Genomic DNA, 25,468 nt, shown 5'->3' with positions numbered 1-25,468 from the left:
TCCTGATGCTCTGAGTTTGCCCCAGAGTCTGGGCAGCCCCATGGTGTGGTCAGAGGCACCAGGGACCCTCAGGGACAGCCCGACACTTGTCTGAGCCTCTGAGGCGTAGTGGGGGGCTGTTGGGCTCAGGGCCCGCCTTGGGGTTTTCTTCTCAGGGTGCTGTGCATGTCGGTGTGTCTAGCTGCAGTGCATTTAGAGAGCAGGAAATGCAAGTAACAGGTGTTTTCCTCCCTGGCCAAGACGGTGGGCAAGGGCCTGGGGGTGTGGGGAGGCCCAAGTCGAGTGCCCAGCGCTCCAGGTCCTGCAGTACATGGGATTCAGCAGGCTCTGTCCCACCTTGGGGGGCCTGGACAACAGAAACAGCATCATATCCTACATATGGGGAAACCGAGGCTCAGAGAGACGTGACCTGAGGCCACACAACCAGGTGAGGGTAGACCTGGGATCTGAATCGAGGTTGGGCAGTGTGCCTTTGATGGGGTTTGAGGGGCCAGTGGCCTCCTCCTCGTCTCCTGAGCAGTGGCTGGTAGGGGAGCCCTAAGGTCTGACCGTGGATGTTAGCTCTTTGTTGTGGCCCCAAGGCATGGGCAGGGAGCCCTTACTTCCAAGCTTTGGTTTGCTCACCTTGTAAGCGGCTGTAGCAACACCTCAGCACTGTGAGGGGTACTGGCTGTGGCACCGCTGGCAGCCGCCAGCCTCCCTCCCCAACATTAAGCCCTGGATTTTCCAGTTGAGAGGTGCAGTGACCTATTTGAGGTCACCTGAGTGTCCCTGGCAGACGGCTCCTGACCACAGCTCCTCCATACCCTGGGGTTCCCCAGAGGACTGAAGTGGAGGGTAGGCCCCAGCAGGGCTCCAGAGGCAGCCCCGCCTCCCTCCCCCCAATCCTGGAGCCATTGGCTGGAGTGACACCTGGCAAACAAGTGGCTCCTGGTCCAACTGTGGGGTCAAAGGTGAGAGAACCAGCCAGGGGAACCTTGGGTTCCTTAAAGAAATCTGTTTAATGGTTCAGGAATGTGTACACTCTGGTACTGCTAACTTTTTTCTCAAAAGGCAACTCTTTTTTCATGTTTTAAAAAATAGATTTGATATAAAGATTTCTATAATCATAAATAGCAGAAAAACTGTGAAATGTAAATGACAGCTTGGGGCTGGCCAAGGCTCTTCCTCCCTGCCTGCTCCCCACCCCCCTCCGCCCCCCAAACCCAGGTCCCTCAGGGTTCAGAAGGTCAGGGCCTGGAGGGGGCCCCCAACCCCCTTGGCTGGCTTCTGGGGAAAGGGAGGAACCAAATTCAATATGAATCAGGAACTTCCTTCAGCTCCACACCTGCTGGGGCCCAAGACTCCAAAGTAAAAAAAAAAAAAAATCCCCTTGCCTCCAGCTGGGAGCGGCCCTCAGCCGCACAGGTCTTAGTTGTTTTCCTTCCCCGCCCCAACCACCTCGCTTCCCTGCAGCCCAGTGCCCGAGCCTCTCCCCTCTCCCCCACTGCACCTCCACCCCAATCCCGCAGCTTGCACAGGCCCCAGCCCGAGCCACCTGCTCAGACTCTTGGGTAATTTACAAACAAAGGAGATTAGTTTGTTCTCCTGCTCCGGAGGCGCTGGATTGCTGGGAGAGGGCCAAGCCTGCAGCCGGGGAGGAAAGCAGCTGGTTTTGTGGGAAGTGTGGGAGCACACGGGGGACAAGAAGGTGCTGAGAGGAGCTGGGGCAGGAGCCTTGGATTGCACCCCGGGGCCACCTGGGAAGGTGTTCAAGCGGGGGAGAGGCAACTAGGTGGGGGCAGGCTCCAGGGTCCCCAGGCTGGGGCAGCCGCTCCCTTCCCCCTTCTCCTCCCCAAGTACAGGGACGGAAAGGGGGTAGCGCAAAGGGCCAAGGGCCAAACGAGCCCCGCGCCAACCTGGACCTTCATGGCAGGCCAGGGCTTCCCTGGTGGTGGACATGGGCTGGGGGTCCCACCAGGGCGTGAGGTCCCTGTCCGTGCCCATTCCCTAAGCCCTAGGAGAGTGATGGCCCACAGCCCCGGGAGGCCTTCAGAGGGCCATACCAGCCCTGACACAAAGGAGAGCAACCAGGTCAGTGCCTGTGCCTCGGTGGCCAGGACTTGCAATTCAAACCCAAGGCCTCTGCTCCAAAGACCCCCTGGGTGCATCCTGCCCCTTCCTCACAAAGCAGGAGGTCTCTCTGCAAGGCGGGACCTCATGGGACGTCTCTTCCAGCTCAGGCCTGGGTGCAAGCCCTGCTCATGGGTGTGGGGGACCTTCTCCCTCGGCGTGGATGGGAGACCCCGTGAGGGAACTGGACATGACCTCTCCCTGCTGGCATGGAAGAAAGTGAGGGGGGCATTCTGCTTCCAGCTCCCTAGCCCAGCCCTAGCCCCATCACCTGGATTACCTGCCCCCACTCCCCACCCCGACCCCTGCAGCTCCACGCCCAACTGGGCCAGTTTTCTTCCCCATCTGAATTGAGCCGCTGGCTAGCCTGGGAGGGAGCTGGGCCAGCCAGACGCTCAGCCACCCATGTCAAGCCCTGCCGGTCTTGAGTCCAGCCAGAGAAGCCCCCTCTGTGCCCAAGTCCTGCTGCCTGGGCAGGGACCAAAGGGCTGAGAGCAGAAAGCAAGGGAGTCTCCGAGCTGGAGCCCACGGCCAGCCCTGGGCACTGGGACTGAGGCTGGGTCACCTATTTGGGCTTTGAACCTCAACATGATGTGGCCTCATCTACAGGTCTGAGAAGTTTCTTGGGCGCCCTCAGCTGCGGGGCATGATGGGCTAGCCTGGGATTGCATTGGGAAGACAGTCTGCCTTCCCCAGCCTTGCTTCCCTCCTGTCCCCCCAGTTACTATGAATCCACCGAGCTACACAAGCAGAGGACACTGCTATTTTCCAAAAGTCCTAGGTTGCCTTCCAACCTTAGCAGCGAGCTCAGGATGTGGCAGTCGAGGGTAGGGGGGCTCAGGGGTGTGGAAATGGCCAGACCAGGGATGCAAAGGACTTCATCTTTTTTGGGGGAGGAAATTCTCTAAGTTTGGCTGGGGCCAGGGGGGAAGTTGACGGTCCTGAACGTGGCCCATGGAGAAGACTGGGTGACCCATGCCTCCGGGAGAAAAGTTTTCCCTTCTATCTTCAACATTAACTTCCCTTTCTCACTCCCTTCTCCACCAACAAGCTTCAGAGAGCTGGCGCTGAAGAATTAGCTGGCTCAGCAAACCGAGTGGGAAAACTTTGGGTCTCAAGCTAGCTGATGGTCCCCTCCCATCCGGCTGTAGGCCGTGACCCCAAGCCTGTTGTGGATGAAAAAGAGAAGTTGAAAATGAGAAAACTCCAGAGGTCTTGTATAAGGCAGCAAGGCAGCCCCCATGGCGTCTGGGAGCTCAGAGCTGGCAGTGGAAAAGTAAGAAGGTTCCTCAGGGAAAAGCTTCTTTGGGGGGGGGGGGGTCTGAGCACAAGAGCTGAGTCTGGGTGACCCACAGTGCAGGCTCTTCTCTGCGGCTCCAGACCGAGGTCCCGGAATGACCCCGAAGAAGCCAGGCGGCCAGCCACAACCCTAGAAAGCAGCTCCAGCTGCAGCAAACTCAAGGGATTGAAATGGTCAGAGAGCGCGAACCTGGAGCAGGGTGGGAGGGCGCATTCCCAGTGAGGACAGCATTTCCCGCTGTCTACACTGGCGGGCTCGGGCCAATTCTGGAATGTGAACAACGTGGCAGGGAACCGGCCACCGGCTGGCAGGACAGGCCCCCACACCGACCCGGGGCCAGCAGGCACACCGCTGCCTCCTTCCTCCAGGGTAGCCTCCCCTTCCAGCATCCTCGATGGATCCTGCCAGGCCTTTATTGACCTGCCCGGGGCCGGGCGGGCCAGAGAGAGAGCAGAGGGGTGGGGAGGCCCCTGGCCCCGCCGGCCCCTGCACGCTGGTCAGCAGCTGCAGCCCCAGCTCTCTCCAATGTCCTTGCTGTCCAGCTGGATGTGGTCAGTGCCCTTCTCACTGAACATGGGGCCCCCGTGCCGCATGATGAGCTCCGTGGCCACCCTCAGGAAGGCCTCCTCCACGTTGCTCGAGTCCTTGGCGGACGTCTCAATGGCGCACAGGATGTCGTAGTGCTCAGCCAGGCTCTGTGCCTCGGCCAGCGGGACCTCCCGCAGCTCCGCGAGGTCCGACTTGTTCCCTGGGGAGAAAGGCCAGGGGCACTGGGTGAGGCTCACCCCCGTGCCATCCACCCTTCTCCTCGGCACTATTCTGTTTTTTAATTTCTACGTAACTATCATCATCTTTTTTATTTTATTTTTTTTTTTTAAGTTTTCTTGATGAAAGGGAAGCAAGTGGAAGAGCAGGTAGAGCATGGCACGTAGAACCAAGTGCCACCCCTTTTTCCCAGCAGGAGCCAAGTTCAAGTTCCCCAGACTCAAAAACTCTATGTGCAAGCCCCACACGCACAGCCTATGTCTGGAGAAGAATCGGCCCAACTGCTGGGAAGAGGAGCCCAGAGACCAAGCCTCACCCCAAAGCATGGGAAGCTGATGCAGAAGGAAAAGGGAGGGAAACCAGGGGCCTGCGAAGCAGAGATCCTGGAGCAACGCAGCAGCAGAGCCAAGAAATGCACGTTCTTGGGCCCCACACCTCTGGAGCCAGCGCCCAGCAGTCTGTGCTGTAACAGCCTCCCCAAGGGATTCTGATGCATGTGGAAGCTGGAGAACCCTTAATCTGCAGAACAGGGTAATCTGCAGAACCGTCAGAAAGGCTGACTGAATTACAGTCAGGAGAACTGAGCCCGAATTCCAGGTCCATATGCTCACAGGCTGTGTGGTTTTGGAGAAATGCCATCACTTCTCTGAGCCTCAGCTCCCTCACCTATAAAATGAAGAGCAGCCAGGACTAAGAGAACCAAACCTGAGGACACATGGGAAATATGTACGGCAGTGCTGACCACTGGGCAGATACGTAGAAACTACAACGCAAATTTTAGGTTCCTTTCTTCTTTCCTCTAACTCCAGTGTTGCATGTAACTTTATAAGTAATTAGCAGGATCAGAATTTACAAGATCTCGGTTCAAGTTCTGGCTGCACTCCTACCTGGCTAAACTCAGCCGTTTTCTGAGCTCAGGTTTATCATTTATTTGACAAAGAGAAATAGAAACAGAGAGGGACACCTAGAGACAGAGATACACAGAGAAAGAGACCCCGAGAGACAGAGATACAATGAAAGACACAGCAACAGAGAGACAGAGACACACAGAGACAGACAGGAAGAGACACAGAGATAGAGACAGAGAGCCAGGGAAAGACGCACATCAGATAGAGACAGACACGCACACAGAGACAGACAGGGGGATACAGACAGAGAAAGCGATCGATGGTGCCGGACCCTCCCAATGCCAGCAGGCCCCGGCATGGTTCCCCCCACTCACCGATGAGCAGCTGCACGATATTGGAACCCGCGTACTTTCTTACATCCTCGATCCAGTGTGGCACCGACAGGAAGGAGCTTCTCTTGGTGATGTCGTAAGCGAGGATGGCCCCGTTGGCACTGCGGTAGTAGCTCTGGGTGATGGTCCGGAAGCGCTCTTGGCCGGCCGTGTCCCAGATCTGCAGCTACAGGAAACAGAGACCCCCGGTGAGCTCAGTAGGGTGGGGCCAAGGGCAGGAGATGGGGAAATCCATCTGTGCCAGTTTGAAAGGATGTATGTACCCTAGAAAAACCATGTTTTAATCCTAATCCCATGTTGTGAAGGCAGCTGTTTCTTCTAATCCCTACTCAGCACTGTATGCTTGAGATTATAATTAGATCATCTCCCTGGAGATGTGACTCAGTCAAGAGTGGTTGTTAAACAGGATTAGGTGGAGACACATCTCCACCCATTCTGGTGTGTCTTGATTCATTTACTGGAATCCTATAGAAGAGGAAACATTTTGGAGAAAGCTAGAGATTCTGAGAAAGCAGAATGATGTAGCCACGAGAAGCAGAGTCCACCAGCCAGCAACCTTTGGAGATGAAGAAGGAAAATGCCTCCTGGGGAGCTTCATGAAACAGGAAGCCAGGAGAGAAAGCTAGCAGATGACTCCGTGTTCACCATGTGCCCTTCCACTTGAGAGAGAAACCCTGAACTTCATCGGCCTCCTTGAACCAAGGTATACTTTCCCTGGATGCCTTAGATTGGACATTTCTATAGACTTGTTTTAACTGGAACATTTTCTCGGCCTTAGAACTCTAAATTTGCAACTTATTAAATTCCCCTTTTAAAAGCCATTCCGTTTCTGGTATATTGCATTCTGGCAGCTAGGAAACTAGAACACCATCCAACGAACCCAAGCCCAGTGCCTTGGCCTGAATCACACGACAGAGATGACGGGGTAGACAGAGAAGTGACTTCCAGGCCCTTAGAGGGCCACCCGATGGCCCAACTTTGCGGAAAAGAGGATGTCAAGGGAAGGTGAGCAGCCCTTGTCTCTGCCTCTAGAATCTCCAGGGAAAGGCCAGAGTACATGTGTGTGTGAAGGGGGAAGCTGGTGAGGGATGCATAATGAACTGCAGGAGGACGAGCACTCAACCCGAAGTCCATGTAGGCCTATTCTTTCCTAAATTCTGGGGATCCTGACCCAGGAGAGAACTCAAGACCTGTTGAGCTGGGGTCCAGTCCTGCTCCTATGAGCCGCTTTGTGGCAGGCCCAGGTCCCTTCCTATCCCCAGGCCTGTAAAATGCTCCACTGCACCCGGGGGCATGGAAGGGTTCTCTTTACACAGTAGCATCAATGAAAATGCTCCAAGGGAGAACTTCACAACCAACCGAGAATTCTCTGGTTATAGCTAGGGCTGAATTGCAGCACTGGAGGCCTGACGGATGCAAAGGGCCGAGTCCTCCCCTGGGGCCTAAGAATAAGGCAAGTCCCATGAGTTTCCCAGCTTGGCTATAGGTAAGGAGCTTAAAAGGTCTTTCCCCACCCATGTCTTCATTTAACAAACATCCATTACTTCTCTCAGCTGAGCCCCCACTAGACATGGGCGGCACAGGAGAGGTGCCTTGGCGTGGCAGGAGTGTCCCCGGCTCTCTGGATGTTCTTTAGCAACAGCATTCTGGCAGAACTAATACCAGATAGGGCAGAGGGAGGGGCTGGGCCACAGGGCCAGTGCAGACCTCGACCTTCAACATGCCCAGGCCAGGCACACTGAGCTGGAGAAAAATACACGAAGCTGCTGTCTTCAGAATGCAGATAACAAGCAGCACAGGACTGCGATCCCCGAAAGCAACCATACTCATGAAATGATCCTGATTGCCAGATCTCTCTCTCTGGGAAAAATTTCCTGACCATGGAACAGTGGACTGGAATCCAAGCAGTTCCTCTGAGCTGAGAAAGAGAGATCTGAGTCTGGAGCAGTTGACCAAAAAAGTTATACAGAAGGGGACCAAAAGTCTGTGCAGTGTCACCATACGTATGCAGGGTTAAGACTACAGGACTTATACCAGCGAATGGCTCCTCCAGAGGACTTGTGGAGGTTGAGCAGTGTTGACAGTGTTGTCGTGAAAATGAGACCTCATTAGCACCTTAACACCCAGACTGAACAGAGATCAGAGAAGATGTGCTCCATGAGTCTGTCCCTAGAGTCACGACTCCTTTACTTGCCTTAAACCAAGTCCTGACATGAGCCTGGGTTTGGAGGTTGAGAGTGTCAAGTTAGTGAGGCTAGGGAAACATTTAGGCTTCCCACATAACTGCACTAGCAAGGCACCGAAACAAGCCCAGAGTCCAGAGGCTAGGATCCAGTGTCTCTACAAGGTATCAACCACAACTTCCAATCACATATTGCCAAACATAGGAACAGGAAAATACGACCCACAGGCAAGGAAAAAAATAGTCGAGAAACTAACATCAAATTGATCCAGATATCGCTTGTAACATACAGACTTTAAAACAGACATTTAAGTGTGTTCAGAGAATTAAAGGAAAATACGATCAGAAACTGTGGATGGGGAAATTTGGCAGAAAAAAAATGCATCATTTTTTTTTTAAAGTGGAAATTCTAGAAGTGAAAACTACAATAAGTGAAGTGAAAAATTCACCGGATGAGCTTACCAACATATTGGAGATGGCAGAAAAAAGTCAGTGACCTTAAAAAGTCAATAGAAATGGTCCAATCTGAAGAACAAAGAGGAACAAAAATGATCAAATTAAAATGAACAGAGCCAAAAGATAATCTTTGGGACAACATCAAATAGCCTAATATTCATGTAATTACAGTCACAGAAGAGAAGTGATAATAGGACAGAAAAGAATATTCAAAGAATTAATATCTGAAATGTTCCAAATTTGATTTTAAAAACATTGACTTGAAGAGTCAAGAATCTCAGCAAACCCCAAGCAGAAAAAGTACAAAAAATAAAAGCAAAAAAGAAAACCACATGGCACATCATAGCCAAAATGATGAAAACCGAGAAAATCTCAAAAGCAGAGCAGAAAGAAAAGGCATATTACAAGCAAGGAATGATATAAACGATAACTAACTTGTCCTCAGAAATAGTGGAGGCCAGATGACTGTACTGAAAGTGCTGAAAAGAAAACTAAATGATGAAAGAAAAAGCTACCAGCACTGAAGTGTCAATCTAGCAAACTTAGCTTTTAAAAATGAGGGTGGAATAAAGATATTTCCAGATAAAGGAAAGCAGGTTTCTCATTGGAAATGCTAAAATGCTAAAAGATATCCTCCAGGCTGAGGGAGCAGATAGAAATTCAGATCTACAGAAAGGAATGAGAAAGACCAGAAATGGTAAGTAAGTGGGTAAATATAGACTGCTATTTTTTTTCTTCCTGTAATTTCCTTATAAGACAACTGATTGTAAGGTAGGGTTTATATTTTTGAAATAACAGCACATTAGATGGCTTAGCTGTGACCAGCAGAGAGGTATCAAGGGGGTCAGATCACATGGCACTGAAGAGATCCCAGGAAGAAATCTGCCTTCACGCTGAGTGAGATGGGAAGCCCCTGGAAGAGTTTTGAGCAGATCAGATTTACTTTTTCACAGGATGGCCGTGACTGCTGTAGTGAGAACAGACAAAATGAGAGAAATTTCAGCAAAGACAGAAATGCAGAGACCAATCAGGAGGCTACGCCAGAATCCAGGTGAGGGACGGTGGTGGACTATGATTGCAGTAGTGAAGACAGGGAACAGTCATCAGATTCTGGGTATGATTTCATAGGAACTTAGCAAAAATCTCTACTGGGAGGCTGCAAGGTTTACCTGTAGGTGATAGGGACACGGTAGTTAGGGACAGCTAATAAAACCCTCAACAGATTACGTTTATAACTGTGAGGTGGGTGAGGAGTGCTGGGTATTGGAGGTGGGAGGACAGCAATATCAGCAAGAGAAATAAAAACATTACAACTAAGGAGTTGGGTGTAGTTGTCCCCGGAGGCTGGGGCTATCAGGAGACCTTCTCAAACCAAGCCTCAGAGAACCAACTGACACCATGTATAAGTATAACTGATTTAAAAAGAAAGAAAGAAAATGCAACTATGTGATGATATTGTGAATTAATGATTACATACTAAGAATGGAATGATCATATGGTAAGAATGGCCGTGTCTGTATGGTGTAATGCTTAAAAAATAAATAAATAAAAGATTAAACTTCTGCGCAACAAAGGAAAAAAAAAAAAAAAAACCTAACAGGATAATTCTACACTAATTACAGATTAGATTAAGATACCCCAGCTGACCAGCTGGTGTCATCTGGCAATAATGGAGGGGACAGTTTTGGAAAGCAGGTGCTTCCCATGAGTGGTAATATTCTCATCCAATTCCCCTCAAGAGAGGAAAGGGGAAGGAAAAAGAGCAGTGTGGTTGGTACTTTGGGGTCTGACAGGCCTGAGGTCATAAACCAGTTTTGTCACACACTGGGTTGATGCCTCTGGGCTAAAACTTAACTTAGTTTTTATCTGAGAAAAAAGAAAAGGGAAAAAAAAAAGGATTTGGGCCTGACCCACTGCTCAGGGTACTAAAATAATCAATGTATATGGTGCCCAGCACCCAAATGGTGCTCAGTAAATGCATCCATCTACCCATTTATTGAGCTATTATATAAGGTAATTTATCAAGGTATTATATTATCATCTGTGGCTAGTGTTCTTAATAACAACAATGAGGACGCAGCAGGGAATGAAATTCAAACAGAGCTCACATTCTAGGAAGAGGAGATGAACAAGACAACACAAATAGGACATTTTCAGAAAGCAATAACAAGCTCCATGAAGGAACGATTTCAGGGCAATGGAAGGGACTCCCTGCGATGGCTGGCCAGCCTATTTGACCCAGAGTAGTTAGGGAAGCTCTTTCGGCATAGGCAACATCTGAGCCAAGGCCCGAACGCTGAGGCACCAGTCAGGGAACAGTGCAAAGGGCCAGGGGCAGGAAAAATCCTGACCTGTTTGAGATGATACAGAAAGGGTAGCATGGCTAAACGGCAGTAGAGAAGGAAAATGGAAGACGTAGTTGGAGAGCTTAGATGGAGCCTGAGCTCGCAGGATCTTACAGGCTAAAGTAAGGAATTGGGATTTCACTGTCATTGCAAAGGGAAGCCATGGGAAATTGTCTGAAGCAGGGAACTGTGTACCAGACATTTATCTGAAGCAGGGAACTGTGTACCAGACATTTGTCCTCCTTAAACTCAAGCCCACCCTACACTCGAGCCATTACACATATGTACACCTACTCACAAGTATGACCCGTACCAGCTGGGCCTCACTTCCTGCCATGGAGCTTCTCAGATTCAGGGCAGAATGGCCTGCTGGAGACCACCCCGACCCACAAGCTCGTGCATTTGTGACCCAGACGCATGGGAGAGTGAACCAACTCTTTTTTTTTTTAATTAACTAACTTATTTTTTAAACATAACATACAAACACAAACATTCTTACCATATGATCATTCTATCTTTATATATAATCAATAACTCACAATATCATCACATAGTTATAAATTCATCCTCATGATTATTTCTTACATTTGTATCAATTCAGAACAATAAAAAGAAAACAGAAAAAAATTTATGCATACCATACCCCTTACACTAGCATTTCAATCTACTAAATTTACTTTAACATTTGTTCCCCCTATTATTTATTATTTTTAATCCATATATTTTACTCACCTGTCCATAAGGTGGATAAAAGGAGCATCAGACACAAGGTTTTCACAATCACACAGTCACACTGCGAAAGCCATATCATTGTACAATCATCTTCAAGAAACATGGCTACTGGAACACAACTCTACATTTTCAGGCACTTCCCTCCAGCCTCTTCATTATATTTTAACTAAAAAGGTGATATCTATATAAGGCGTAAAACTAACCGCCAGGATAACCTCTCAATTCTGTTTGGAATCTCTCAGCCATTGGCACTTTATTTTGTCTGTTTCTTTCTTCCCCCTTTTGGTCGAGAAGGTTTTCTCAATCCCTTGATGCTGAATCCCAGCTCATTCTTGGATTTCTGTCCCATGTTGCCAGAAAGGTCCACACCCCTGGGAGTTATATCCCACATAGCGAGGGGAGGGCAGTGAGTTTCCTTGTTGTGCTGGCTGAGAGAGAGAGGTTCTGAGTAACAGAAGAGGTTCTCGGGGATGATTCTTAGGCCTAATTTTAAGTAGGCCTAACCTATCCTTTGTGGGGATAAGTTTCATATGAACAAACCCCAAGATTTAAGTTTCATTTGAACAAACCCCAATAAGGTTCGGCCTATTGCTTTGGTTGTCCCCACTGCTCGTGAGAGTATCAAGAATTCTTCACATAAGGGAAGTTGAATTTTCCCCCTTTTTCACCATTCCCCCAAGGGGACTTTGCAAATACTTTTTTATTCACTGTTCAAATCACTCTGGGGTGAATCAACTCTTGACCAATATGGGGGAGAAGGTGAGGGGGCCAGTGGATACACACTGTCCTCTTCCATCCCTCAGGGGAACAACTTCAAGGCACATTCTATGGGCTCCTTAGAAAGTCCAGGCAAGACTAAGCCCTACTTGCCATGGGTAGGAACCACCTTGAGAAGGTGACCTTGTGGGGCTTTCTCTTGGGCTGTTTCCAGGAGGGAGTCTAGGCTAGACAAGATAAACTCTGATTTATGCTTTTATAAGCTTGTTGGATGGAGAATGGTCTTGTGATGGAATCTTTGGACAGGAGGCTCCAGGGCTTGGCCCAAATGGGCTCTACATTCCGAAAGATGGGGGGAAACCCAAGCCAGAAGAACCTGCCATTTCTCCAGAGCACAGCTGTTCAACCTCCTGGCCACCCACCCCAGGCACCCAAATGCACAGCCTCCTCTACCAGAGCCCCAAGGGAGGCCGTGTCCAAAGTTTACTGAGTCTGATCAAACCAACATTAGCTGTTTGAGAAACAGAGAGGTAGAGAAGAGAAGGCAAACGACTAGACCTATCAACCAGGGATTCTCTTGAACCACAGATAGGAAAGGTGTCTCAGAAGCCCAAGCAGAATCCACCCCGTGGATTATGAGTCCCAGGGTGGACACCACCAGGCCCTGGGAGCCATCTCACTGAGTCCTCAGAGAAGTGTGGAGGTAGACACCAGAAGCTCAAATTCCCAGATGGGAAACGAGAAGCTCAGTGACTTGTGTAAGGAATTTGGATGGACAATACTGAATTTGAGTCCATCTGTCTTTCTACCTCCCTCCTTGCCTCAGGTGGTCAGCAGAAAGGGGCCAGGGCAATCAAGAAACCATCTAGACCAGTCTTTGTACCAACAGGCATCTCCTAATGTTCTCTTCTGGTCCCTCATTTTGAAAGATGGGGTCCACCAAGCTGTACTTGTTAATAAATAATTTTTCTATAGATGATCATGGTTTTGCTACCTCATAAAGAGTCCATTCAACACGCCCCACTCCGTGATCAACATAAGGTCCCTAATACCTGGAGTTAAGGTATCATATTTCCCTGCTCCCACCTGGGACAGCACCTGGCATCCAACCAGCCAGCCCTCAGGAAAATATCTGCTAAGGGATGGAGTCTCGGCGGTGGTGCCAGAGCCAACAATGAAGACATGTCCAGGAGCCTGAACAGGAGCGAGGAGTGATAGGAGCGCAATTAGGAAAATTGTTCTAGTTTGCAAGCTGCCGGAATGCGACATACCAGAACTGGAACGGCTTTTAAAAAGGGGAATTTATTAAGTTACAAGTTTACAGTTCTAAGGAAGCGAAAGTGTCCAAAATAAGGTACCAACAAGAGGCCAATGGGTCAGAACACCTCTGGCTGGGCAGTCACGTGGATGGCATCTGCTGGTCCCTTGCTCCTGGGCTCTGCTGCTTTCAGCCTCTGTTCCTGTAGGGGTTCCTCACTTTACTTCTCCAGGGCTCACTTTCATCTATGGGCTTCCTTTGGCTCTCTCCAGGTTCTGGCTTGCTTAACATCTCATGGCAATGTCTGCTGGGCTCCAAGCATCTCCAAATATCCATGTCTCTGTTTCCCACGTGTCCGCATCTTTGTCAGTTCTGCAGTGAAGTTTCTGTTGGTTCTGAGGCCTCTGTCGTATCTCTAAGCTCTGTTGTTTCTGACTCTCTCCAAAATGTTACCTCTTTTAAAGGATACCAGTAAACTAATCAAGAGCCACCTGGAATAGGTGGTGTCACATCTCCATCTGATCAGTCACACCCATAACTGGGCGCACACCTCTGTGGAGATAATCTAATCAAAACCTACAGCATTGAATCAGGATTAAAAGCTACAGAACCATGAGAGGGCCACAGAGCCCATGCAGCCAGCAGACGTCGCCATGTTTGCCATGTGCCTTTCCAGCTGAGAGAAACCCTGAAGTTCATCGGCCTTTCTTTTTTTTTTTTCTCAGTGTGAAGATGATTTATTGCAAGTACACTTTGCAAGGAACTGGAAGATTCTTCCCCAAACAAGTTCAAAGTGGGGATATGAGTTAGGGTTTTTATACATAAAGGGAAGGGGGGTGGAGTCAAAAACTAAGTAATGTCCACAAGATTCATTCCTGTCAGGTCAGCATTCAACAGCCTTTCTTGAGTGAAGGCAACCTCTTGTTGGTACCTTCATTTGGATATTTTTATAGACTTGCTTTAATTGGGACATTTTCATGGCTTTAGAACTGTACACTTTCAACTTAATAAATCTCCCCTTTTAAAAGTCATGTGTTTCTGGTATATTACATTCTGGCAGCTAGTAAACTAGAACAGCCACCAATGACATGTCACCTGTGACCTTTTACTCTCACCCTAAACATCCCAAGTACCTTCTATGGACCACCTACTCTGCTAGGTGCAGGGAAGTAGCACCCGGAAGTGCACTGGAATTCTCCACTTCCTGTCTTGGATGCCCCTTTATCCTTCACTCCACTGCCATCCCCATCTTTCAGCAGATGATCACAAAGTAGCCTCTGACTTCTCTCCAGGCTTCCCTCCAGGCTTCCATGCTTACTCAGCTGTGTTCCGTTCTCCACACAGCAGCCAACAGGGATCTTCTGAAACATTACCAAGATCTGCAAATGTCTCAGCTCTCAACCATTGAGCAGTGCATCCCAAATCCTTATAATCTGTGCCTTGAGGTCCCCACACCAGATGGGGACACATCTATTCTGTTATCTCTTCAGCCACACATGCCTCCCTGCTGTTCCTTGGACCTGGGAATGGTCTTCCTACAGCCCTTCAGATGGCTTATTTCCTTGCTTCCTCCACTGTATAGTCAAAAGTTACCTCCACAGTGATACAAATGTTCTACAAAATGATCATGGTGAGGAATACTCAACTATGTGATGATTATCGTGAGCCACTGATTATACACCCTGTGTGGACTGTATGTGTGAAGATTTGTCAATACAAATATTTTATAAAAAAAAGTTGCCTCCATGGCGAGGCCTTTCCTGACCACCCTTTCTTAAAAGAGTGACCTTCATCCTATCCCTAGATCCCAATTTATTTTTCTTTGGTGCACTTTACTGCTTCACGACATATACAAACATGTGTGTGCAATTTTTTAATGTTTATTTTTCTCTCTCTTGTGGGAGCTCCATGAGGGCAGGGTCTGTTTTGTCTGATTTTCTGGTATATTCCTAGGACCAACACAGTGTCTCGCACAGAGAGGATACTGAATAAACCTATACTGCACGAATGGATACTGCTCAACCCTTAGAGCCCCCACCCAGGCTTTATCCGTTAGCTCTGACTCTAAGCCCTTGCTGAGAAAGCTAATTCTTGGGTAATTGGCATCCTGTTGAGGCTAAGGGTTTTTTTTCTTACTCTTGTACTGTAATAGGCTTTGAACTACTCAAAACACCTGCCAAGTAGCAACTCACACCCTCACCCCTCTACCTCTTCACCCACCCGGAAGTTCTCCGCCTGTGCTCACTTGACAAACCAACAGGGGACTTTTGCGTTGTGAAGTATATTCAAGGCGGCTCCTCTCATCCACGCTTTTTTGGTCTCCTAATTTTTTTACCTCCCACCTGGCCCAAAACAAAAAGCTTCACCAACTTTTCCCAAACAAGGCTTTCTTATCTTGCATCCCCTTTAGGGGAAATTCTCTACGGCTGCAGATTGCTGGGGTCAAGCGCAGAAGCATCTGCTGAGCATGGCTGGTATGGGTGAGGGGACAGGATGGAGAAGGTACAGGATGGACAAGAGGGTGTAGGTGCTTCCATTCCATAAGGTTTAGATATTTACGTTTCAAATGAAGTGGAATGGAGTGGGGCAGGGACTTCCAAGAGGCAAGAGATTCAGTCCTGCCTTTGAGGCGCTTTAACCCACAGAAGGCTTTCCCTGGGTGAAAAATGCCTCAGTACCACAAAGCGCAGATCAGGATGAGAGCTGAAGCTTAGTTTCTTTTAAACAGCAACTCCCAGTTTGCATCATTCCTCCAAGCCTCCATACCCATGGCTGGGGTCTTTATGATTCTCATTATCATCTCCTTTTTCTAGGACATACTGCATTCATCTTAAGCCTTTTGATGAACTCCTACATATCCTTCAGAACCCCAGTTCAAAAGTCACCTCTTCAGTATGGCTTTCCTGACACCAAAGGCCTATGCCCCAACCCTAAGGAGAAGTAATTCTCCTTTCCTTTATGTTCCCATAGCTTGTAATTCCTGCCTCTATAACAGCAGACTATCACAAGAGAATTAGTTATTTGCTTAAGTCAAATGTCCCAAACTAAGATGCCTTAGGGGGCCAAGCAGGAAAAATAAAATGCAGCAAGGATTGTTGGGACCTGGTGGCAAGTAGAAAAGGATATCCTGGCTAAAGCAAATTCAATAAAATACAAGCAAATTGCCACTCAGCCAAACAAAAGGCCTTTATGAAGGGAATCAGCCGAGAGCTGTCAATGTGTTTAAAAGCCTGTCTTTTGTCACTGAGAACATGCTCTGGTGGGGAGACCCCATCTTACTTTTCTCTGTGCCATCAGCACCTGGTGGTGACTGGCACACAGTAGGCCCTCAATGAGTAACCAGTGGAACGCAGGTGGTCAGCGAGGCTGGTGCAGAGAGAGAGAGAAAATGAGCAGTAAAGCTGAAAAGGTGCTTTCCAGGGGCTCATGATAAATGTTCTTATTGAGTAAATTCATATTCGGCCCAGTGGGAAATCCATCCTGCTTATTAGGTTAAAAGCACCAGAGCCCACATCAATCACAGTCTCTCCCAAGGGAAGCGAAAGAAGATTTTATTTGTAGTCTTTCTCCCGTGTTAAGAAGCCAGCAGTGGAAATTTCCTTGCTTCTTCCAAGAGACCTTGGAAAAAGTTGGTTTTCAGGACGAACTCTGAAAATTGGTCAGACTGACCCAAATACAGGTTCCTGAGCTATTTTTTCAGCATGTCTCAGGATGTGATGAATCGAAGCAGGAAGCAGGGTTTGTGGGTGGCTCCCCTGGCGGCCCTCCTGCTCTTTGACCGGCTGTTTTCCTCTTGCTGCACTTCAGTCCTCCAGGGGAGAATGTGGCTCGAGGCTCACCAGCAAGCCAAAGACCCTTAAGTGCTCACGGTGAGAATCTACAAAACCTCTACTACATCGACCGGCTAAAGGGGTACTCCACCCACGCACGGGCAGGCAGGCAGGTGGATGGACACACGAGGCCGGGGACTGTCCAAGAAGGGGGCAAGAAAGGGGACTTGAACGCAGCGCCAGGGTTGGAAGTGGGGGCAAGTGACCAGCTCTGTGGGAGGGCAGTAAGTGCTTGGGACAGACCCCTGACCCCCAAATCCCTCCCATACTCTACACATGGTTGTCCAAGAGCCCAGCAATGGAGATGACTTTCTTTTCCCTTGTTAAAATGCAGTTCTCGGGGGAGGAGGCATTAATGTTAAAGGCCGTTGGGATTAATCATGTCCCCCACAGAAGGATGCTCAGGCCCCAAGCCCTGGCCCTGTGACTGTGAGCCACTTCCAAATAGGGCCTTTGAAGGTGGTATTAATTAAGCCATGCCCAAACCGAATGAGGGTGGGTTTAGTCCAAGATGGTTAAAGTCCTTGTAAGTCAAGGTAAGTGGACACAGAAGAAGCTGAGAGAGCAGTGAGAAGCTGGAAGTCAACAGGACATGAAAAAGAAAAGACGCAACCTTGTGCCAATATTGCCACGTGAGGGAAAAGCCAAGGAACCGTAAAGATTGCAGGGCAGCCAGAAAATATCAACCCCGGGAAGAAGCAAGCCTTCTAGCCTCTGAAGCCCCGCGCCAATCAATTCCTGTTGTGAAGCCAATTCACCGCAATGTTATTTGTTTTGGCAGCCAGGAAACTGAACAAAGAGTGAAGAAGAGGTTTCAGTAACGGAAGGCGGTGATGATAGCACAATACTGTAACTATTGTAAATGCCACGAATGGTATGCTTGAAAATGATTAACAAGGCAAAATTCTATGACTATATATATATCTGACTGTAATTTTAAAAATAAACAAGAGGTCAGCTCAAGGCTGTGGCTCGTAAAGGACACCCAAGAAAGAAGTTAACAGAACAAGGAGGACTCTTCAAAAATAGGCATAAATGAAATGTACAGCCACTGTGGAAAACAGCATGGCAGTTTCTTGGAAAGTTAAGCATAGAGTTACTGTATGACTTGTTGCTGGTTTGGAGCTGCATGTGCCCCAGAAAAGCCCTGTTCTTTTCATCCATTCCTGTGGGGGCAGACCTGTTGTTGGATGGGACCCTTTGATTAGGTTGTTTCCATGGAGATGTGACCCTGCCCATTCAAGGTGGGTCTTAATCCTTTCCTGGAGTCCTTTATGAGAGAGAACTCAGAGCACACTCAGAGCAGAGAGGTGAAACCAAGACCTAGACTTTTGGAGATGCAGACAGGAGCGTCCCAGGAGACACCAGAAGCTGATCAGATGTCGCCATGTGCCCTCCCCTGTGACAGAGAAATCCCAGACATGGTCAGTCTTTCTTAAGTGGTGGTATCCTCTTGCTGGTGCCTTAATTTGGACATTTTCTTGGCCTTACAACTGTACACTTATAACCGAATAAAACCCCTTTGCAAAAGCCAATCTATTTCTGGTATATTGCATTCTGGCAGCTTTAGCAAACTGAACCACCTGGCAAGCTCACTGCTGGGTATATACCCAAAAGAATTCAAAGCAGGGACATCTGCACACTGATGCTCATGGTGGCATTATTCATAATTGCCAAAAATTGGAAGCAACCCAAGTGCTCATCAACCAATGAATGGGTAAACAAAATGCGGTCTATCCAAATGATGGAATATTTTTCAGCCATGAAAAGGAATGAAGCTCTGATGCATGCAACAATACAGATGAACCCTGAAGACATTATGTTGAGTGAAAGAAGCCAGACACAAAAGGACAACTGCTGTATGATTTCACCATTATGAAATATCTAGAATATGCAAACTCCTAGGGACAGAGAGTAGAGAACAGCACATCAGGGCAGATGCTTAAAAGGTTCCAAGTTTCTGTCTGGGGTAATGCAAAGTTTCTGTACTGGATGGTGGTGATGGAGGCACATAGTGTGAACTTTAAAGTGGTTAAAATGCAAAATTTTATGTGGTATACATGCATCACAATAAAAAAATTTTGTTAATGCTTGGAGACTTACTTCTAAAATTGGTCAGTTTAAAAATAGGTAGATAAATGGAGAACTCTGAAAGACACTATCAGGTGATTAGACGTTAGCATCACTAATTGAGGGTGAATCTGCCATGATGTACCCTGTGGCACAAAACAACAGAAAGTACCCAACATTTCCTCGGGAGTATTTTTGCCAAAAATGTTTAATCTGAATCTAATCAAGCCTGTAAACTTCACCTCCAGTTTGCAGGAAGCATAAGGGCCAAAGGAGCAAGTGAAAAGATACTGGGAGGAAGCCATGAGACAAATGCAAAAGGTGACTCTAAAAAGACAGAAAGAAAGAAACAACATTATTGGGGTGGGGGAAGTGGGATGTCCTTCTAGATTAATGAGGCTCAACAACAAAATGCAAACCATGAGCCCATACTGGACTCTGGCCCAAGGGGGTAAAAACACTGTAAGAGACATTTGGGGTGAGTTGGGAAGTTTAAAATTGAAGTATACAGTAGGTGCTAAGGAAATATTAACAATCTTAGGTGTGATAAGGATATCGTGCTTTTTCTCACAGTCCTTGCCCCTGACAGTTGCATGTAGAGGTATTCAGGGTGAGGTCTCACAATATCTGCCAATTAATTTCAAATAAAAAGCATGTAGTTTCTATATATGTATACATATATAGAAAGATAAAGCAAGACATGCACAGCTGTTGAATCTATATAGAAGATATATAGGGGTTACTGTACTTTCAACTTTTCTTTATATTTGAACATTTTCAATATAAAAAGGTGGGAGGGCAGTGCGATGGTGGCTCAGTGGCAGAATTCTCGCCTGCTGTGCCATGGACCCGGGTTCGATTCCCAGTGCCTGCCCATGCAAAAAAACCAAACAAACAAAAACAGGTGGGAAGAAAAATAAAGAGTATTCATAATATCCTCAGAATGAAAGCAGTATCAATAGGAGATAGAGCCAACTAGAGATCTTGGAAACTAAAAAGAGAACTGTGGAAATAAAGAAACAAAAACATAGCAACTAAATATCAGAATAGATACAGCTCAGAGTTTCTGTTTGAGGTAATGGAAAAAAAAGAGTATTCATAATATCCTCAGAATGAAAGTATTATTGATATGAAATAGAACCAAATGGAGATCTTGGAAACTAAAAATATAACTGTTGAAATAAGGAAACCAAGACACAAACTGAGTATCAGAATAGATGCGGCTCGGAGTTTCTGTTTGGGGTGATGAAAACGTTTTGGTAATAGATGGAGGAGAGGGTGACACAATATTGTGAATATAATAATTAGCATCACTGAATTGGCCACATGAAAGTGGTTAAAATGGGAAAGCTTGTGATGTATATGTTACTACAATAAAAAAAAATGTAATTAAAAGAAAGGAAAGAAACAAAAAAGATAGAGCTTAAAGTAAACCACTGAGCTGGAAGATGGAGTCCAGGGATTATCAAAATGCAGCACAAAGAACGAGAACCAGATAAGTCCTGAAATGCAGAGGGACCAACCTCTCCAGAACATCAACTAGTTCCATTCTTCTATCCCATATTATCAACAGCACATTTCAATATGAAAAAGTTAGCATGGGCATAGCCCAAATACCCCTAAGGAGTGGGAGAAAGATCAAAGGTGATGGTGGAGTTATACAGAGAAGGTAGGGTGTAATGAATGAGTATCACTGCTGAATCATTATATTGATACTTTAGTCTCCAGTATCTTAGAGCAGCTAGAAGTAAAAACCTAAAATTGTGGAATTGTAACCCATACCAAACTCTGAAACCTGTTCTACAACTAATTGTTCTGCTGTGCTTTTAAATTTATTGTTTTTGAATATATGTCATTTTTCACAAAAAAGGAAAAAAAATTGAGATGATAAATGCACAGCTATATGATGATATTGTGAACCACTGATTGTACACTTTTGATTATTAATGGTATGTGAATATATAATATGTATCAATAACAATTTTTTAAAATAAATAATTTTAAAAATTAAAAAAAAAAAAGAACCAGAAACTGTCAGGATGGAGGAAAACATGAGAGATGGGGAGAATAGATCCCTAAGTTCCAACTCCTACCTGGTACAATCTCCAAAAGAGAGAACAGAGATAAGGATAAGCAGAGACTAATCAAATAAATACTAGAAAATTCTCCAGAGCTTTAAATATTCAGGAATTATCACACTGACGATATCCGCCAAGTTCAGAGTAGGATGACACACTACGCTTAAGATTTCAGAACAACAGGAATATATGTTTAAAAAACAGAAATGCTTCCAAAAAGGAAAAAAGAAAATTAACTACCAGCAAAAAAATAATTCAACTTCTCAGCTGCAGCCATGGATGCTTTAATTATATTGCAAATATTTTCATAGTTCTGAGGAAAAAATATTTTGTACCTAGATTTCTATATCTAGCCAAGTTAACATCTAGAATGAGGGAAAAACAAAGTTAATTTTAGATATAGAATAACTGCAAGTATTTCACTTACAGACTCCTGTAAGAATTACTGGAGGAAAAATTCAAGCAAAATGAAAATGAATCCAAGAAATTAATAATCAGAAAAAAACAAAAAAAATTACCTAAAACTTGAAACTAAGTCTAAATAATTATTGATGCACAATGTAAAAAAAAAAAAAAAACAATAATTTGGAACTCAAATCCTAGATGATTTTAACATAGGAGTTGGCAGAAGCGCTGGGGAGGGTGATAAAGAGGGAGTAAAATTATGCTTTGGTGCTTGTCTTCCTCAGATGAAAGAAAGATACTGATTCAGCTATAAGTTTAAATGGGCATGAAAATTTTAACAAGATGAGTGGAATTAAGCTGCCTATTTCCAAAGTACTGAAGGGTGACAGGGAGGAGATAATTCATCAATCCAACAAATGGAAAGACAAGGCATATTTTGTTACATGGAAAAAGGAATTCACAGAACAATGAATACAGTCCGGTCCACTCATTCATTGAACAAGCAGGTTAAGTACACTGCTTACATGTAAGTATTATTTTAGGTGTTAGAGGTATGTGGGTGCTTAGGACAAAGTTTACTTACACAGCTTACATTCTCTTGTGTGCAGGGTGGGGGAGAGGAGCAAATAATAACAAATAAACCATTAAGTAGGATTTAGGGGTATCTATAAGTGCTAGAAAGAAAAACAAAGGCAAGCAAGAGGCTAAAACTTAACTTGGAACCTTGAAAACATTATGCCCAGTGAGAAATGTTGCACATGCACGCAACACAAAAAAATCCTGTATACTGTATGATTTCCAGGCAATATCCACAGCAGGCAAACCTATATATAAAAAATAGATTCATGGTAACTGACGCTGAGGGGAAAGTGGGGGGAACAGAGTAGTAACTGCTAGTGACTAATAAAAATGCTCTAAAATTGCACAATCCTGACTATACTAAAAACCACTGAATTGGAACACTTTACATGGGGAGTTTTATGAGAGGTAAATTATAGCTCAGTAAAGATGTTTTTAAAAGAACTTGGTAAAGTGCTATTTTAGGTAGTCATATAAGGCCAATTGATATAAAGCAAAATATTCTGTTGATGCACTCAGAGATGTATATAAATGCAAAGACAGTAGCCCCAAGCCTACTTTAACACGTTCAGGCCACCCACCCACAACCACACTCCTTCCTAGGGGCAGGCGAACCCCTGAGTTTCCATGAGGGTCTCCCTTTTTCACATCACATTCGTTTCCCCCTCCATGGGTATTTGGTTAAAAATGGCCATGTGCATTAGTTTGCTAACGCTGCCAGAATGCAACACACCAGAGGTGGATCTGCTTTTAATAAGGGGATTTATTTAGTTAAAAATGTATGGTTCTTCAGAGGATAGGCAGCTAGCTTTCATCTGAGGTTATCTGTTAGTAGCCTTCCCATCTGGCTTCCGGGCTCCAACAGCCTTTCCCAGGGTGACTCCTTTCTGCATCTCCAAATGTCTGGGCTGAGCTGCTGAGCTCTCTTCTGACCTCTCTCTGTTAAGGCTCCAGCTAATTAAATTAAACCTCACTCATTATGGAAGGCACTTTCCTTAGTCGACGGCAAATATAATCAGCTGCAGATGAATTTCATGTACTGATGATTTAAGTCCACAGCAACAGAACAGACACCATCACCTGGCCAGGCGGACACCTGAACCTAACTACCACACCATGTGCCCTCCATAGCTCCTGCAGTAACTAACTGGATCCTCCCTCAGCAAGCAGAGCCTCCAACCCCAAGGCACCCAGCCAAGAGATCCAGTGACACCTTCCCGCACTCAGAGGGGTCTCTCCCTTCTCCATGACTCACTTGGTCATTCACTCATTCATTCATTCAGCCAGTACTTCTCCAGGGCTTGCTCTCGGGAAAATAACCCAAAGTACACAGCAGGATCAGACTTTACATTGAAGTATTGAGAACCTTGGTGTTTCCATAAGTGATCTCTTCCTATGTCATTATATTTATCTATAATGTAAGCATAGCCTATATGGACAATTCATAGCTAGCAAGTTGAAGTTTGCTGCAACAACTGTGATCCATTTTTTATCAAGGAATCATCTGTTATTTGGGTAGCCACACAGATGTTAAACTCACCAATCTGCAAGTAAAAACAAGTAAAAAAAATTAACATTTTTTATTGGAAATGTAAACAGAATATTTTTAATTAAAAAAATACATATGTATATATCTAAGTCTGGCCTTGGCATCATGGGATCAACAATGCCATCTTGACCAAAAAGGGGAAAAAAAGTGATAACATATAAGGTATCAGTGGCTGAACAAATAGAGTTGAGAGTTGAGAGGCTACTCTGGAGGTCACTCTTATGCTAGCTTCAGTTAGACATTGCTATCTACCGTAGCAAAACCATACCCGCCAATCCTAAAGAATACCTAGGGCATTATATAAGATTCTACAAAGGTTCCATGCACTAGGGTAACTTTCCAGAAACCGACCACCTCCAGATGAGTCCCTGGACCAGATAAGTCTGACATGCAGAGAGGCCAGCCTCTCCTAGTTCTATCCCCTTATTCCATATTATCAACAGCCCCTTTCAACATGAAAAAGTTAAAATGGGCATAGCCCAGATACCTCTAAAGAGTGGGAGAAGGACCAAAGGTGATGGCAGAGTTATACAGAGAAGGTAGGGTTCAACAAATGAGTGTGACTGCTGAATCAATATATTGAAATTTCTTTTAGTCTCCAGTGTCTTAGAGCAGCTAGAAGTAAAAATCTAAAATTGTGGAACCATAACCAATACCAAGCTCTGGAATCTGTTCTACAACTAATTGTGATGTGCTTTGAAATTTTTTTTTGTATATATGTTATTTTTCACAAGAAAAGATCAATGGTGATGATAAATGCACCACTAGATGATGACATTGTGAACCATTGATTATACACTTTGATTACATGGTATGTGAATATATAATATATCAATAAAAAATAAATTTAACAGCACATAGTAGCCTCATATCTAACTTTGTGCCACAAAACAAAGCATCTATGGAAACCTACAACTAAATGATGTTCCTTAATACAAATGATTTTTCTTAGTTTAAATACAGCCACAGGGCATATAGACTTTCCTTTTGTCTTAATCTAAACACATTTTAAAAATATTGTAATGCTCTTATCCCAAATCAGGATTTTAATTATTTTATTTATAACATTATGGAACATATTGTGGAATATGAAAATGTGTAAACTACAACTATTTTTCTTAAACTTCATAAGTAATAAGGAGTAGTTTTGTTTGGAAAAAAATATATCTAATTTGGACACACCTTGTCCTTAAAATGGTGGGGGATTGTCTGGCTTGAAAGTACAGGGAACTTTTTTCAGCCACTGATGGGCTCCACAAGCCAGCAGAGGCTCCGGACATCGCATGGGCTCACATCCTCTTGAAACAGAAGAGGAAACTGATGCAAGGGAGGGAAATGGCCCACTGACAGCCATGCTGCTGCTGGCTCCAGGCCAGCCTCTGAGACCTTCCATATCAACATGAATCATGCTTCCTTGACAAGCTGTCACTCCAGGAGGCAGTTCACGCATTTCCATGTCCAGGCCCCAGACATTTTGAAATTGCCTTTGGAGCCCTGGGGCAAGGCCCCTAGCATAAAGGAAACCAGAATTATTATTTTATGGTCATACCTCATTATCATTTTTAAAATTTGTACTGTGGTAACATAGGTACGGCAGGAAATTTTCCATTTTCATCACTTTAGGTGTAGGGTACAGTGATACGAATCACGTTCACAATTTTGTGCTCCTATCACCTCCATCTATTACCAAAAGTTTTTCATCACCCCAAACTGAAACTCTGGGCACATTAAGCAATAACTGCCCCCTTCCCCTCCCCCTCAGCCCCTGATAAAATTCTAAACTACTTTCTGTCTCTGTGAATTAGTGTCTGGCTTATTTTACTCACCATGGTGTCCTTGAGGTTCATCCA

At 45.8% G+C, this 25,468-nt stretch overlaps 1 protein-coding gene across 1 annotated transcript in view; it reads right to left on the bottom strand.

Moving 5' to 3' along the window:
• Positions 1 to 977: 977 nt before the first annotated feature.
• Positions 978 to 25,468, bottom strand: part of RAB43 (RAB43, member RAS oncogene family) — a 36,636-nt gene continuing 12,145 nt past the window's right edge. Inside the window, exons 2-3 of the mRNA XM_077116371.1 lie at positions 5,400 to 5,583; positions 978 to 4,160 (exon numbers count right to left, since the gene is read on the bottom strand). Coding sequence (XP_076972486.1) covers positions 3,910 to 4,160; positions 5,400 to 5,583 — 435 coding nt within the window. The 3' untranslated portion in view covers positions 978 to 3,909. The remainder of the gene's footprint in view (positions 4,161 to 5,399; positions 5,584 to 25,468) is intronic.

This window comes from Tamandua tetradactyla, chromosome 9, assembly GCF_023851605.1.
Source record: "Tamandua tetradactyla isolate mTamTet1 chromosome 9, mTamTet1.pri, whole genome shotgun sequence".
Classification (NCBI taxonomy): Eukaryota; Metazoa; Chordata; class Mammalia; order Pilosa; family Myrmecophagidae; genus Tamandua; species Tamandua tetradactyla.
This window is presented reverse-complemented; position numbering and strand designations above follow the sequence as displayed.